At 35.5% G+C, this 15931-nt stretch overlaps 1 protein-coding gene across 19 annotated transcripts in view; it reads right to left on the bottom strand.

Annotated features, from left to right (window-relative positions):
* The window catches only part of PPP1R13B (protein phosphatase 1 regulatory subunit 13B), a 163880-nt gene that overhangs the window by 31130 nt on the left and 116819 nt on the right, over nt 1-15931 (bottom strand). For 12 of the 19 annotated variants that reach the window (XM_056811185.1, XM_007473485.3, XM_056811190.1 and 9 more), the window contains 5 exons: nt 12313-12414; nt 10467-10641; nt 5835-6031; nt 4192-4356; nt 786-966 (listed from right to left, as the gene is read on the bottom strand). In XM_056811185.1, coding sequence (XP_056667163.1) covers nt 786-966; nt 4192-4356; nt 5835-6031; nt 10467-10641; nt 12313-12414 — 820 coding nt within the window. The remainder of the gene's footprint in view (nt 1-785; nt 967-4191; nt 4357-5834; nt 6032-10466; nt 10642-12312; nt 12415-15931) is intronic. The other 7 variants (XM_056811194.1, XM_056811187.1, XM_056811188.1 and 4 more) reach the window with 1 other exon arrangement.

Genomic DNA, 15931 nt, shown 5'->3' with positions numbered 1-15931 from the left:
AGAAAAAAGGGCTAGGCAATTGGAGTTAAGTGACTTGCCCAGGGTCACACAGCTAAGAAGTGTCTGAAGCCAGATATGAACACAGTCTCTCCCAACTCTGGGCCTGGCACCCTACCCACTGAGCCAGAACAGCAGCATATTGGAATAGTTCAGGCATGGCATGGTCAAAGGAGAGAAAGGAGCATATTCAAAAGATGTGGCAAAGGTGAAATCAACAGGTCTTATCCATAGTGTGGCTGTGAAGAATGAGAGATAGTGAGAAGTTCAGGATGACTTCAATGATATAAGTCTGAGAGACAGGGGGAATGGGTTTAGGAGGAAAGATAATAGTAACATGCTGAGTTTAAGACATCTATTGATCATCTAGTTTAAAATGTCAGACAGTTCCATGTGCATGCAGAAGTCTAGCCAACCATGGAGAAAAACAAGGGAAAGAAAAAAGAATAACAGATTCATAATTTAGAACTAGAGGAGACTTTAGAGACCATTGAACCCAATCTCATTATACAAAAGAAGAAACTAAGCTACAAAGAAGTTAGATGGCTTGCTTAGGGTTACATAGCTAATAAGTATTTGGGATAGGATTTGAACTCAAGTCTTCCTGACTTGAAATCCTATAATCCTGTCCACTACTTCACAGCTAATAGATAACACAAACCAAGAAATATAAACCTCAGTATCAAGAACATGGAAAATGCCATTTGGGCCTCCATTTATAGATGTATGATTATTTACTTTTAAAAAGTTTCAAGGTGGTTCCCAATAAGGAGGTCAATTCTACTTACCAGATTTTGATCTTCCATGTCCTGCATTTGAAGCAATAGTGAGAGACTGTGGCTTTATTGGGTCACCTGGTACAGAATAGTTACCAGCACTAGGAACTTGTATATAAGGGCCCACTGCTGCTATTCTCCCAGATGCACTCAAGGATGACTGTGGTGATGCTGTTCCATTAACTCGATTTAACTATATTAAAAAAAGAAAAGAAAAGAAAAGAAAAGAAGAATGACTGGTGTGAAGCCAGAGCTAAGAAAAATTCAAGATAATAAGTTGATATGAAACCATCACTCTCATTTTGAACCTTCCCCATACTAACAATGGTCATTTCTTATTTAGGAATTCATATAAATCCAGAAATACTAGAAGTAGTAATCAATAACATATTAGAGTTTACACAAGAATAAAATCCAATAAAACAAACTAAAATTCCTCCTTTCTGTAAATTACAATGGGAAATGCCCTTTAAAAAGAAGTTCAGTAACAGAAGTGTATAGTTACAATTATAATAATTTATAATGACCTGGTTTTGCCTATTGTTTTTTAATTTTTCTGTTAGCATTCCAGTTATTGCTTACATTTTTGAATTCTTATGATGACTGGAAGTTGAAATAAAACTTCTGAAAATGTACTTTTTTTAAAAAAAAAGATGAATTTTTTAAAAACTCTCCACTGACCCAAATTTGGACAATGTTTCTTAACAAAAGAACTAAACATCTATCGTCTATCACAAATATCTATGATTTTCTTGTAAGATCCAATTTACAGCCAAACCCCACCCCAAAATCCTCCACCATTTATGAACAAAATCATGAAAGAATAAAATACTACTATCCCATTTGAATGACATAACTGTTTCTGAAAAGAAAGGTCCCAAAGCATCAACACTCTAAAAATGAAAACTATTTTTCTGACCTCATATTTTCTGGTAATTAAAAAAAAAATTAATAGGAACATACATGTTGAGACTATGGTAAGAGGTTAATTTTTGATAGTGACACTATTATTAACCACAAGAAAAATAAAGCAATCATCTAAAATAAGAAGACTGTTAAAAATTAACCAATGATGTGAAATCTTTTTTCTAAAATGAGAACATTTTAAAAATATCTCAAATCATGAAGCTAATCATTAAGTTTGGGCAAGGGTTAACTGGCAATAATATACAAAAGGCAGTAGCTCCCTTGCTTATCTTGCAGGTAGACAATCCATTTTAACTTTTATAGTCTTTAGTACTATACTCATCCACTAACTCATCCAGGACACCAAAGCTCCTAACTTTTCTTCCTTTCTTCCTTCCTCCATTCTCTTTCCCACATGCCATAGATACTTATCTTTTCTTTTAATTGTTGTAACTTTTTGAGTTGACACTATTAACAAATATTTCACATATCTGATTCAGTCTATATCCATAACTTTGTCTCAGTAGCAAAATTGAGGGGCAGTGAGAGAAACTAGTATAACTGGGAATTTGGGGTGGACGTTGGGCAGCTACTGAGTTGTAAACAGGCAACTTCCTGAGTAACATGCATCTTTTTGCTTTGATATAAATTATCTTGTCTACTGAGCAAAGATGTCACATTACCACAGAAATATATATGAAAGGATATCAGACATTTGTTAGATAACAACTGACTTCTCAAATCATCATTCTGATTTATAGTTAACAATAAACAGAATCCCTTTTAGTCATATATTTGAAAAGTGAATGAAAAGGTGTCTGACCACAGAAACTACATGAAGCGGTAGCATCTCAAATGGTAACTTGGAATACTTGCATCCCCTTGATTATTAGAATCTATCCTTTTGATAAAATTTTTTGGCCAATGATGTCAACATCAAATGGAAAAGCTGATGCAATACTGTTTGTACCTAATTCAGCTACAATTCTCACTCTGGATGCAAAAGGTAAAAATCTATTTTTCAAATTTAGGCTTACCAACTTAAGAATCAAGAAAGCCATTGCAAATTAACAGGTTAAAATCATCACTCCCTTCCCCAAACCCTATGCCTGGTCCCCATGCAAAGGACACATAAAGCATCAGAAACCACTTGAACAAACATATCGAGATCAATAAAATCTCTTTACCCATAGAAGCTGACTCCAACAACACCAACATTGTTCTTTTGCCTGTTCAAGGAGCAAACTACTAGTTTTGAGAAGGGGACCAAATTTAACACTTTAGACAACTGCTTTGGAGCCATGAGTGGCAATTAAAATCTATTTTGCATACCTCACCATAAAAAAAAAAGCCCTCATTTCTACTCTGTTTTTGGCAGCATACTTAAATTGTGAATTTTGTTTGCATCAATTTGCATAGATTATCCTCTCTGGAGGCACTCCAAGACTCAACACACTAACTATATTTCAGTCTTAGCAAAATTATATACTATTTCTAAGGTAACAAGTATCATCATTATAGTGAGGTGTCACTCTATTTGACAGAATACTGAGAAGTTACTCAAAGAGGAGCTTTGTACATCTCAGTTGATTCTTTAGGATGTCCCCAAGGTTAATGACATATAAGGCATTTTATCATGACAAAAATACTCAGGAATTGTTTTAGTCTAGGATATCTTAAGAATAAATCTTGGTCAAGGAAATCAAAATCAAATGTGTAAATGCTAAAACTGTTGATGGTTTCTTTGTGTCCCTTAAAAGAACAGCCAACTTAATAATAGGCCATGAATTACGAGGGTAGACTCCATGGAAATGCCAACAACAAAGAGAATCTTCTTCCTCAAAACTCTTCCCTCATTCTATACTTCCTGTCTAGCCAGAGTAGTGCCAAGTCACCAATCCAAAAGGAAACAGTGACTTGGTGGCAGATCCATCATCTCTACTCTGTTGTTGGCAGCATACTTATATTGTGAAACGTGTTTGTATGGATACGCATAGATTAGTACATAGAGAAATGGCAGAAGCTTATGGGGGCTGGCCTATAGGTACTTTTCCTAAGAGAAAAGGCATTGGTGACCTGGATGTCACTAACTCTCTGCTATATGCAATTCTTTCCACTTACTCCACACCAGAAGAAATCAAAATAAAATAACTGGTCCTTAGTGCCAAAAAAGTCTATGAGTGCTACTTCCAGGCACCTTGTTTTCTGGCAGTCATAGAAGGAAACATGAGGAAGGAAAAAACACCAGTAACAAATGAAAGAGGGAGACAGATACCAGAGGGGAGAAGAGTCAGAATTAGTGCAGAGAAGGAGAAACACAGGAGATTTATTAAGCCATTGGTTTATGATGCTTTACTGCCTTTAGGTACCTTTGCTCCCTGACTCTGTTCCCTAAGTCAACAAAAGGCAAATGAGAATTTTTTTTTAATGACTTTTACTATTTAGAGGCAGGAGGTAAATTTTAAAAAATTATGTAATTTGGAGATGGGCCTTCTGTGAAAGTTTATCTTACAGCAATGTTTTCTTTTTGACGTGCCTGAATTTTTTTCCCATAAAGACGCTCACGGAGTTCATTGATTCGTTTATCCATCATAGCAACCTCCATATTACGTTTATTTAAAAGATCCTTCTGCTGCTGAAGTTTGGAGTTCTGTTCCTGATTAAGCTGATTCCTAATCTTAAAAAGAAAAAAGTACAATTTTTGTCATTTTAATTAAAAAGATTAAATCTTCATTTCAATGAGAAGTAAAACAAAAACAACTAAGATGATATTAAGTTCTGGTATGTATCATGCTTAGATTAAATCTAAGTATATACATATCTAGATGTAACTGGCATGCTAACTGCTTCATACTTACATAAATGGAAGCCTGCAAATATTCCTTAGGTGGATTCACATAGCTTTTGTATTGAATGGACAGGCCAGATGAAAAATGTTATTTTTCATAATTTCCACATATTGAATTAATTGTCCACTGAAACTATACTATGTAAAACAGAACTCCTTTTGCCAGTCTACTCAGTATTATTTTTTTATGTCCTTCCCTTCCCTCTTGGAGTCAATACTGTGTATTGGCTCCAAGGCAGAAGAGTGGTAAGGGCTAGGCAATGGGGGTCAAGTGACTTGCCCAGGGTCACACAGCTGGGAAGCGTCTGAGGCCAGATTTGAACCTAGAACCTCCCATCTCTAGGTCTGGCTCTCAATCCACTGAGCTACTCAGCTGCCCCCCAATCTACTCAGTATTATACAAAGTTACTCTGCCTTCTACAGACTTTCACTCTCTATGCAGAAAACATAATACTATACTAAGTGTAGTACATTTAGCAAAGTCTATCTAAATGACATTCATGTTCCACAATGATCACATACTTCACTTTAAACAAACCCTAGCCTCTCTTAATAAGCAAAAGATATCTTATGAATTATTGCTGCTTCCTTTTGCTATGTCTTTTATTTTCAATTCATTTCAAAAAATACTAAGCACCAAGGCTCTGGAAATGAAAAGATGAAAAATAACACAGTTGTTTGCTAAATATTATAACTCAATTTTGCAGATGATGGTAAAAGTACACATTTTATAAAAAAAAACATTAAAAGCAAAATAAAACAAATTTTTTGAAAAATTATTCATTTTAAATAATTTTTAATAATGGTTTTCAAAAATATTCCTCACGATCTTCAATTATATGAATTTAGTAGCTGATTTCTTAATGTGAGAGGCATCAAAATTTAGTTTACATGAAAACTTTGGTACCATATGGTTTTATATTTCTATGTAGCTATGTAGTAAATCAGAAAGTCAGAATGGAATTTTATAGAGTTGCCAGGGAATCTGAAAGAGGTAGTTTCAGTTCTTATCTGAGATACACTATGTGATTCTGGGCAAATCACTTAATTTGGCAGTACCTCAGGTCAATCTCTGTAGGACTCGATGAGTTTCAGAAAAAGGAGTTTTTACATCAAGAACTAATACTAGTGAAATCATAGATCTGGTCCAAACAAACTCAAGAAAAGCCATCAATTTCAGTTAATTCTAAAAAATACATCATATAAGAGTTTGCTCATAAGTGAGCAAATGCTCTTGGCTTTGCTCCAGTGTGCTCATTTTCTTTAGTATCACTCTTTGCAGACAGACAGAAATTCAAACAGCTTACTTGGAGCTCTTGGTATAGTCTTTTCAATTCCACTGCGGCAGGTCCACTCAATCTGCCATTATAAGACTGGAATCCATTCAGTTTTCCCTTCTTTAAATCCTCCAGCTGCTGACTAAGCTGATCTACTCGTAGAATTGCAGTTTGCACCTCTTGCTTCTTCTCCTGGAACATGGCACTGAATCTTTCAATTTCTGCAGCTGAAATCCCCCACCCCAAGGGGGGAAAAAAAAACACAACAATTCAACTTAATAATGAAATAAAACAGAACCAATACAAACTGTAGGTGTAATTCTATGAAAGCAGAGAAGCTAATTTAAAATACATTAATCATGAAGGGCCTTTCCTGAAAATAATAAACAGTATATATCTAAAACCATCAGCCAACATCATCTGCAATGGTGATAAACTGGAAGCATTCCCAAGTAAGAGCAGAAGTGAAACAAGAATGCCCATGATCACCTCTATTACTTAACTACTAGAAGCACTAGCAGTAGTAATTAGAGAAGAAAAAGAAACTGAAGGTATTAAAATAGGTAATGAGGGGACCAAGCTATCACTCAACAATAATCAACAACTTTAGCAAAGTTGCAGGATACAAAATAAACCCGCATAAGTCATTAGCATTTCTATATATCTCCAACACATCTCAACAGCAAGAATTAGAAAGAGAAATTCTATTTAAAATCACCCTAGACAATACAAAACACTTGGGAATCTATCTGCCCAGACAAACACAACTACAAAACACTCTCCACACAATTAAAATTAGATCTAAACAAATGGAAAAACTTTGATTGCTCATGGGTAGGACAAGCTAACAAAATAAAAATGACAATGCTACCCAAATCAATTTACTTATTTAGTGCCATACCCATTGAACTACCAAAAAACTTTTTTACTGAATTAGAAAAAAACCATAACAAAGTTCATTTGGAAGAACAAAAGATCAAGGATATCCAGGGAAATAATGAAAAAGATGTGAAGGAAGGTAGCCTAGCAGCACCAGATCTCAAACTCTATTATAAAGCAGTGGTCATCAAAACAATATGGTCCTGGTTAAGAGAGAGAAAGGAGGATCAGTGGAATAGACTTGGGGAAAGTGACCTCAGCAAGACCATCTATGATAAACCCAAAGATCACAACCTTAGGAACAAAAATTCACTATTTGACCAAAACTGGAAGACAATATGGGAGAGATTGGGGTTGGATCAACATCTCACACCCTAGACCAAGATAAACTCAGAATGGGTGAATGACCTGAATATAAAGAAGGAAACTATAAGCAAATTAGGTGAACACAAAATAGTATACTTGTCAGATCTTTGGGAAAGGAAAGACTTTAAAACCAAGCAAGAGCTAGGAAAAAAAATCACAAAATGTAAAATCAATAATTTTGATTACATTAAATTAAAAAGGTTTTGTACAAACAAAACCAATGCAACCAAAATAAGAAGGGAAGCAACAAATTGGGGGAAAATCTTCATAACAAAAACCTCTGACAAAGGTCTCATTACTCAAAATTATAAAGAACTAAACCAATTGTACAAAAAAATCAAGCCATTCCCCAATTGATAAATGGGCAAGGGACATGAATAGGCAATTTTCAGATAAAGAAATCAAAACTTATTAATAAGCACATGAAAAGGTATTCTAAATCTCTTATAATCGGAGAAATGCAAATCAAAACAACTGAGGTACCACCTCACACCCAGTAGATTGGCTAACATGACAGCAAAGGAAAGTAATGAATACTGGAGGGGATGTGGCAAAGTCAGGACATTAATGCATTGCTGGTGGAATTGTGAATTGATCCAACCATTCTGGAGGACAATTTGGAACTCTGCCCAAAGGGCACTAAAACACTGTCTGCCCTTTGATCCAGTCATAGTACTGCTGGGTTTATACCCTAAAGAGATAAAATGGAAAAAGACTTATATAAGAATATTCATAGCTGCACTCTTTGTGGTGGCAAAAAATTGGAAAATGAGGGGATGCCCTTCAATTGGGGAATGGCTGAACAAATTGTGGTATATGTTGGTGATGGAATATTATTGTGCTAAAAGGAATAATGAACTAGAGGAATTCCATGTGAACTGGAATGACCTTCAGTAATTAATACAGAGTGAAAGGAGCAGAACCAGGAGAACATTGTACTCAGAGACTGATACACTGTGGTACGATCAAATGTAATAGACTTCTCTAGAAGTAACAATGCAATGATCCAGAACATTTCGGAGGGTTTTATGAGAAAGAACACTATCCACATTCAGAGGAAGAACTGTGGGAGCAGAAACACAGAAGAAAAACAACTGCTTGCTCACATGGGTATGGAAATATGATCTAAATGATCACCAAAATGCAAACATCAACAATATGGAAATAGATTTTGATCAAGGACACATGTAAAACCCAGTGGAATAGCACAGCGGCTATGGGAGGGGGTGGAGGGTGGGAAGGGAAAGAACATGACTCTTGTAATCAAGGAAAAACATTCTAAATTGACTAAATAAAAATTTCAAAAAAACAAAACAAAACATGAATCATGTAATCACCACACACACACATACATACAATGTACTATCACTGATAATCCAGCATCCTAATCTCTATGCATATGATACAACTTTATGCACATATTTGACCTTAATTCTAGATCATCTCCACTACAGTAAAGGTATGAAATGAAGGAGAAAAAAAATATTTTCTATCTGATTTTAAAATGTTCTACTTTTGAAACACATTTAATTATCCCTTTCCTTAATTAAGCACATGCCCATTACTGGCAGAGTGAGTCAGTCTGAAAAGCATAGTTGTATCAAGTTGATTGAGACACGCCATGAAAAAAAAATCAGAGCACATGGCAAATTAAAGCTTTTACAAAAATAGGTATTAAAGAATTAATATTCAGGCACAGGGTAAAAGAGATAATAAAAGGCAAAATTTCTTGATTATACAGAATTTGAAGTATTTCTACACAATATAGAGTGAGAAGATAAGATCTATCAGAAAAGGGGAAGGTCCACATTATATGTTTGATTGAAGTCTGACACCCATAATATATAAGGAATCAACAAATAAGACTGAGCCATTTTGCCCAGTACAAATGGGGTCACAAAAAAACCAACCAGCTGTTTTCAAAATAATACAACTATTAATTACCATCCTATATCCATTATGATCAAAGAAATGCAAATTAAAAATCTAAAGTATCACCTCCCATCCATTATGAGGAGCTGTGGAAAGCAAGTATTTATAAAGCATATTAATATACAGTAGGGAAAGCTATGAATTGGTTCCGCCTACTGGAAAGTAATTTTGAATTATACAAACTGTTTATAACCTTTAACTCTGTGATTCAACAACTAGGAACACAAGGATGATACAGACAACCAAAAAGAATGTGTATGTACAAAAATGTTCATAGAAGCATTATTTGTAATAACAAAAACTTATAAACAAAATATGCCCAATAACTGAGGAATGGCTAAACATGCTATGAATGTAATAGAATATTACTGCATTTTCAAAAAAGTGAGAATATGAAGAAGTCAGAGAAACCTAAGGAAATCTGTATGAAAAAATGAGAGTGAAGAAAGAGAGCCAAGGAACTATATATATATATATATAAATACACACACACACACACACACATAAATATAAAATGACTAATTACAATAATGTGTAGACCTGAAGAGAAGATAGATCTGCTATTTCATTTGTACAGGAACTCCTGGGTAATGAAGTTCCCATGATCAATGCAAGTCAGCACCTTCTCTCTAACCCAGAGCCTTAGGAAGCTGCCTAGAGCACTAGATTAAGAGATTTGCCACACACAGCAACACGTGCTCAAGGTGGGTGGGCCTTCCTTGCTTTGAAGCTGGCTCTCTATCCATTACACTGCCAATATGCAGAGAAGACAAAATGCCAACTAACAAAAAGTAAAAGGCATATCCCTCCATTCTGATAACAATTCAAAAAAACCACACAACCGTTTTCAGGGAATGTATTTTTTTTAAGGAAGAATGTTATGAGTCTGAAAGATTTTTCAAAGAATTTGGCAATATTTCACACATACATATACGCACATGTATGTATGTATGCATGTATGTATGTATGTATGTATGTCATCTTATTTAATAGTGAAATTAGAAGATTTTACCAAGAATTTCAGTATAACACTGTTCACACAGCATAGGACTTAGTTTAAGGCCAGAAAACTTCGGATTGCTGTTCTAAAAGGTTTTCAGGTAAGAAAATAATTAAAGGAAGTCATCAAATAATGACATTTTTGTCTATAGTTGGAATAATCTTAGGACAGTATTTATATTTGAAGGAAGCCTCAGAAGTTACCCAGTCCAATTTTACTGATAAAAAAACTAAGGCCCAGAAGTCAAGTGACTTGCCCAGCCCCAAAACTGAAGGTAAATAAATAGTATAGCTAGAATGTAAACACCAAATTCACCCTATTCCACCATGTTACCTAATTCTCATTACTAGTTTCACTGAAAAGAAAAGGGGGGAGAATCTAGTATTAGCTTTTGTTACTGAAATTGTTCCATAAACTATGTTCTATTTTAGATTTAAGGAAAAAAGAAACAAAAAAGGCACTCCAGTCCCAACCATCCTACATACAAAGGTTGCCATTCATGATCTTGCTGTAGTCTACTTGGCCTCTCATGGCACGGATCTTCTTCAGCTTATTCTCTTGGGCCTCTACCCTTTCTTTAAGCTTTTGAAGCTTTTCATTTTCAGAAATAGACTGCTGCTGGCGACGCTCTTGTTGCTTTAGAAAATGTAAACGCTGTTCCTAGCAAAGGGAAAGTACAAAAGCATTTAATTTTGATGTTTTTCTGTGACAATCCAATTATTATTTATCTAACAACTAAAAGAATGAACTTCTTTGTCAACTATATATATTAAAGATTGATCGTGTATGAGTGCCCCAAAACAAATTTATTGTAGAAACAAGAGAGGAACAATTTAAAAGATTTAATTAGATTAATTAAATTCATCTGTGAAGTACAGTGAACATACAAAACAATGACTATTGGGAACTTTTTTTTTTTAACTTAAAAAAATCCAAAGAGAACACAGATCTAAATAAATAAAGTCAATCCCAACTCTTTTATATTCTACTAAAACAATTTCATCTACATTCATTCTAACACATGTTAGTTTCCTCCAACATTAATTTCCTCCTTTTAGTAACATGTTTCCTGCTGTTGCAAAATGGTTTCCCAAAACATGACTCAATTTCCCAAAGGAAATGAAGAACTGATAATTTTTGACTGAAAAAGATAAAATCTATTACAAGATAAACTTCTAATTTGCGAAGTACCACTAAACAAATAAGACAGTGTATCTTTTGTTCCAGATGAGTTCCTGAAGGTTAATAAACATAGCTTACAGTTGTTTTAACATTTTCATAAAAGCATAATCCATTTGCATTAAATAATAATCAACAGAAATTCACCAAGAATGGAAAACCTTTTTTATAATATCAGAACCTATTTCAGGACAACATAAACACTAAAAATTTAGTTCCCTTAAGTACGAAAAAATTCACCAATTTGAAGATGGATTATGAGCAATCAACTACTTTACATTTTTAAAAAGCAAATTGATATTTTTTTTTCACTGTGTGCTAAGGATTCTGTTTATATGTGGTAAAGAAGAAAATGTTTTATAAGAAGATGGAATGTTTATGTTAATCGTCAAATTTTCAATTCCAAAAATCTCGTTCAGTTGTTTCAGTCATGTCCAACTCTTTATGACTCCACTTTGGCTTTTCTTGACAAGGATTACTGGAGTGGTTTGCCATTTCCTTCTCGAGTTCATTTTAAAGATGAGGAAACTGAGGCAAGCAAATTTAAACTAGGGAAGATGAGTCTTCCTGATTCCAAACCCAGTGCTCTCTATTCACTGTGCCACCTAAAAAAACTAGGGTATTTAAAAAAAAAATAAGTATCTCCAAAGTACTAGATTTATACTAATTTTTATTTGTTATTATTTATATAAAAGAAAAGTAACCTGTACAATAGGAATTCAGTCAATATGTTTTAAAAACGTAGTATCATTTTTAGAGTAAGAATTAAAAAAAAATTAAAACAAACAGGCATTTATGGGGGTGAGTAGGCAGTTCAGTGGATTGAGAACCAGGCCTATAGATGGGAGGTCCTAGGTTCAAGTCTGATCTCAGTCACTTCCAAACTGTATCCCTTTGGGCAAGTCCCTTAATGCTCACTACCAAGCTCTTACTGCTCAAGAATACACAGTATTGATTCTAAGAAAGAAATGTTTTGTTTTTTAAAAAACACCAAAATGATGCCCTGGTTTCTAGAAGTGATTCTGAACAGTCAGGTTGGGGAAAGGAAGACTATTTGGCACTGTACTGAGTATATGTACCATGAGCATGATCATAACAAAAAGTTATTCAAAGCCCTACAATTTTTTTTCCTAGTTTCATCTCAAGTCTTACCTTGGCAACCAACATTTGCTGCTGATTTTCAATTTGCTGCTGTTGCCGAGCAGCCATATCCTGGAGTTCTGAAAGTGTAAGTTCAACCCGGGGATTTCCAACCTGCAGAAAACAGAATACTAATATTAACGCATATGAAGTTGTTTAATTGCTTAAAACTTCATCATGTTAAGACTACAGACACTAGCATTCTTCAATTGTGAATGCCTAGTTCAACTTTAATGTCATCAAGATAGAAATAAGTTTAGAAATTGTCCTGGAATTTTTCTTGCAAGTGTTTGCATATTTCCCCTTTCAAAGTAGTTGAGAGAAGTTCATTTCCTAATTCCATCTTGATAAAGCACTTCTTCCAGTATTCACAGCTTTGCAAGTATATCAGCCTCTCCTCTCTTCATTCATATTGGTCATGAGAACATATAATTTTTCAGTAGGATTCATGATGGTGAGTTCAGGATCTGAATGAACAATTTTATTCTTTTTCATATGAACAAGAGTTTTTTAAAAACCCTTCTGTTCTGAGGCAACTAGGTGGCACAGTGGTTAAAGAGCCAGATCTGGAGTCTTGAGGACCTGGATTCAATTCTAGCTCCCTATTTGCCTAGTCCCATGTTGGTAAACCCTATGGCATGCATGCCAAAGATGACATGCAGAGACTTTTCTGTGGGCACATATGCCATCCCCAGCAGAGTTAGTTACTAGAAAGGCAAGGAGACTTTGGTGGAGCTGATCCCTCCCCCACTCTCCACCAAGCCTCCTCACCCCTCTACACCTACTTTCCTCCCGTCTGGGACTAGGGCTGCAGAGGGGAGGGAGAAGGGGGTCTCCTCTCCCACAGGGCCTGACCCCATCCCCTAAAAGATTTCCATTTTCTTCCTTCCTCCCTGCCAGTCATCAGTCTGGGTGGGGTGACCCTGCTCCCACAGGCTAACTGCAATCCCTCTACCCACTGCTCCCACCCCAAAGTGGGTTGCAGTTCTATTGGCAACCCCACTCCCAGTACTCATGTCATGTAGATACAAGCAGCCTAAAAGGCACAGAGGTAGCACCTCTGCCACAGAGCCAAGCAGGGACCCTGTGGGGCTGAATTTGAATCAGACGCAACAAGGACATGCACCTTGCATTGTAATAAGAAGCTCGCTTCCCCCACCTTCCAGACCCTACTAGTCTTCTCCAGGCAAGTAAAGCTTGGCAGCAGCTGAATGAAGCAGTGGCTTCCCACTAGGCACAAGCCAGCTGGGAGCCTAGTCCCTGCCCCTAAAAGTGGGAGGGTGGGGCACTGCATACAGTTGGGGGCACATGGCACAGCCTTGGGGCGGGGCACTGCACTTGGACTCTAAAAGGTTCACCATGACTGCCCTGGTCCTTGTCTTTCTTAAGAGTTGTTACTAAAGGGGGCAGCTGGGTAGCTCAGTGGATTAAGTGGTAGCCCTAGAGATGGGAGGTCCTAGGTTCAAATCTGGCCTAAGACACTTTCCAGCTGTGTGACCCTGGGCAAGTCACTTGACCCCCATTGCCTAGCCCTTACCACTCTTCTGCCTTGGAGCCAATACACAGTATTGACTCCAAGAGGGAAGGGAAGGGCTCAAAAAAATAAATAAATAAATAAATAAATGAAAGAATTGTTACTAAGCCAGAAAGTAAAGGTTAAAAAAAAAAACACCCTCCTTTTCCCCTTAATATTCCTCAATAACTGTAGCTCTTTCTTTGCCTCTCCTCTACCTTTTTAAAATGTCAATTTATTTCAGCTTGTGATTTTAGAGGATAATGCTCTTTCTTTCCAAGAAAAAAATTAAATAAATTGTGCATTTTTATCTTATTAGCAATCTACATATTTTAAAATTCATTAAGTATAAATATCACTCATGATTTATGACATTAAATGAAATTAGAAGGAACACATTATAATCACAGCATAGTAAGATATGAATCTAAAACACAGGACAAAAAAAATTGCAAATATTTTTAATGAACAGAAGAGAACACATGGATAGAATAAATCATGGACTTGCAAGACTTCTATGAAAAATTGCATGTTGGATTCTCAATTAAAAAAGAAAACCCAGCCATACAAAGTAGAAATACTTAAAAAACACATGATCCTCTTTTTCTGTTATACTATGCATATGGAAATAACTTTAGTGTATGTTAAATTCAGAATTTTAAAAATCTTCATTAGAAAACAAAGTAATTAAAAGGAAAAAATAGGTCATACTTAATAAAATATAATCTGTGAGCAGGATAAATTTTAAAACTAAATTTAAAAAATTTTAAGTAAGCAAATATCTAATTCTCTATGCCACTGGTTTAATATTTTGCCAAGTGAGCAATAGGAAAAAAAAAAAGCCCAATTCCCTCAAAAAATAATCCCCATCTTCCTAAACGTCCCACAGAAAATGTAATGATGAAACTTAAAATTCTCCTAAAATTTCAAAATTAATGGGATTCTTTAAAACAGTCAACTAATTTGCACTTACTTTTAATTTAAAAATCTCCAGATGATATCAAGAGGTGCCAATGGAATACTTTGAGTGTCTCTCTAGTCTAAAATAGCCATTTTACTTTTTTTCCTTATTATCCATAATCAAACAGAAAGCAAGACAAGCTCTTTTGTAATCTTCAATATAGTTCGTTTTTTGGTTATATTGTTCACAGACAAGGTTATATCTCAATTATTAAATAAATGGGCAGGAAAGGGCATTCTTTTTTTCCCCTCTTAGATTAAGAACAAATATCCCAATTTGAAAGATCAAAAAGAGGAACTTTCACACTATAACAAACCTTTTAATTCCTCCTTTAGCAGTAACAAGAAGTACAAGAGAAAAAAAGGGAATGTGTTGCCAATAAAACGTTCAGTTATTTATTTATAAATCTCCTGGCTCCCTTTGTCCTGTCCTAGCCTCCAGGTCAAGTTCAGATTCACACCAAGAGATATCTCCTGTTCGACCCCAGAATTCTCTTCATACAACCCCCCCCCTATGATTCATTAGGGAGACTTGACATGTTAACCTCCTAGAAAAATGGAGTGAAGAGATTTAACATGCTAGTCTCCCAAAGAATCAGAGGCGGGGGATTGTGTGAAAGAAATCATTGAGTGAACTGGGTCACGGGGATAGAATGGCAGCCAGAAAAAGGAACCAATAAGAGTCAAGAGAGCACTAGACAGTGAGCAGGGGGAATGTCCTCTGCACTACACTCCCTAGGGGGGCCCCAAGAAAAATATAAAGTCACAATCGGCTCCCAAAATGTGATGTGTGAGAATTAGTGGGCAGAGAAAAAGTTTGATAAACTGAGGAAAGAGCAAATTTCACTCTCTTCTCTTCCATGTTTGTTGCTGGCTGGACTTCCCTGTGAGTGTGCCTAAGGGGCCCTAATGGTGACCACAGAATAGCAAGCTAAATGGAGCAACAAGGAAAGTAACCTATTTATCTCCCTATCTTTCCATCTTTTTCTCCTATTACTTTTGGTTTAACAAAATTATTAATTTATGGCCAGTCTCATAAATTTCATTCTTACAATATTTTGCACATAAAAACTAAAACAAGCTTTGCAATGCACTGAATAGAGATGTGTATATGGATATATTAAAAACTTATATTTCCTATTCATAAATTTATCCAGT

The sequence above is a fragment of the Monodelphis domestica genome, chromosome 1 (assembly GCF_027887165.1).
Source record: "Monodelphis domestica isolate mMonDom1 chromosome 1, mMonDom1.pri, whole genome shotgun sequence".
In the NCBI taxonomy this organism is placed as follows: Eukaryota; Metazoa; Chordata; class Mammalia; order Didelphimorphia; family Didelphidae; genus Monodelphis; species Monodelphis domestica.
Note: the sequence above shows the minus strand (reverse complement) of the source record. Positions and strands in the feature narration are given on the sequence as shown.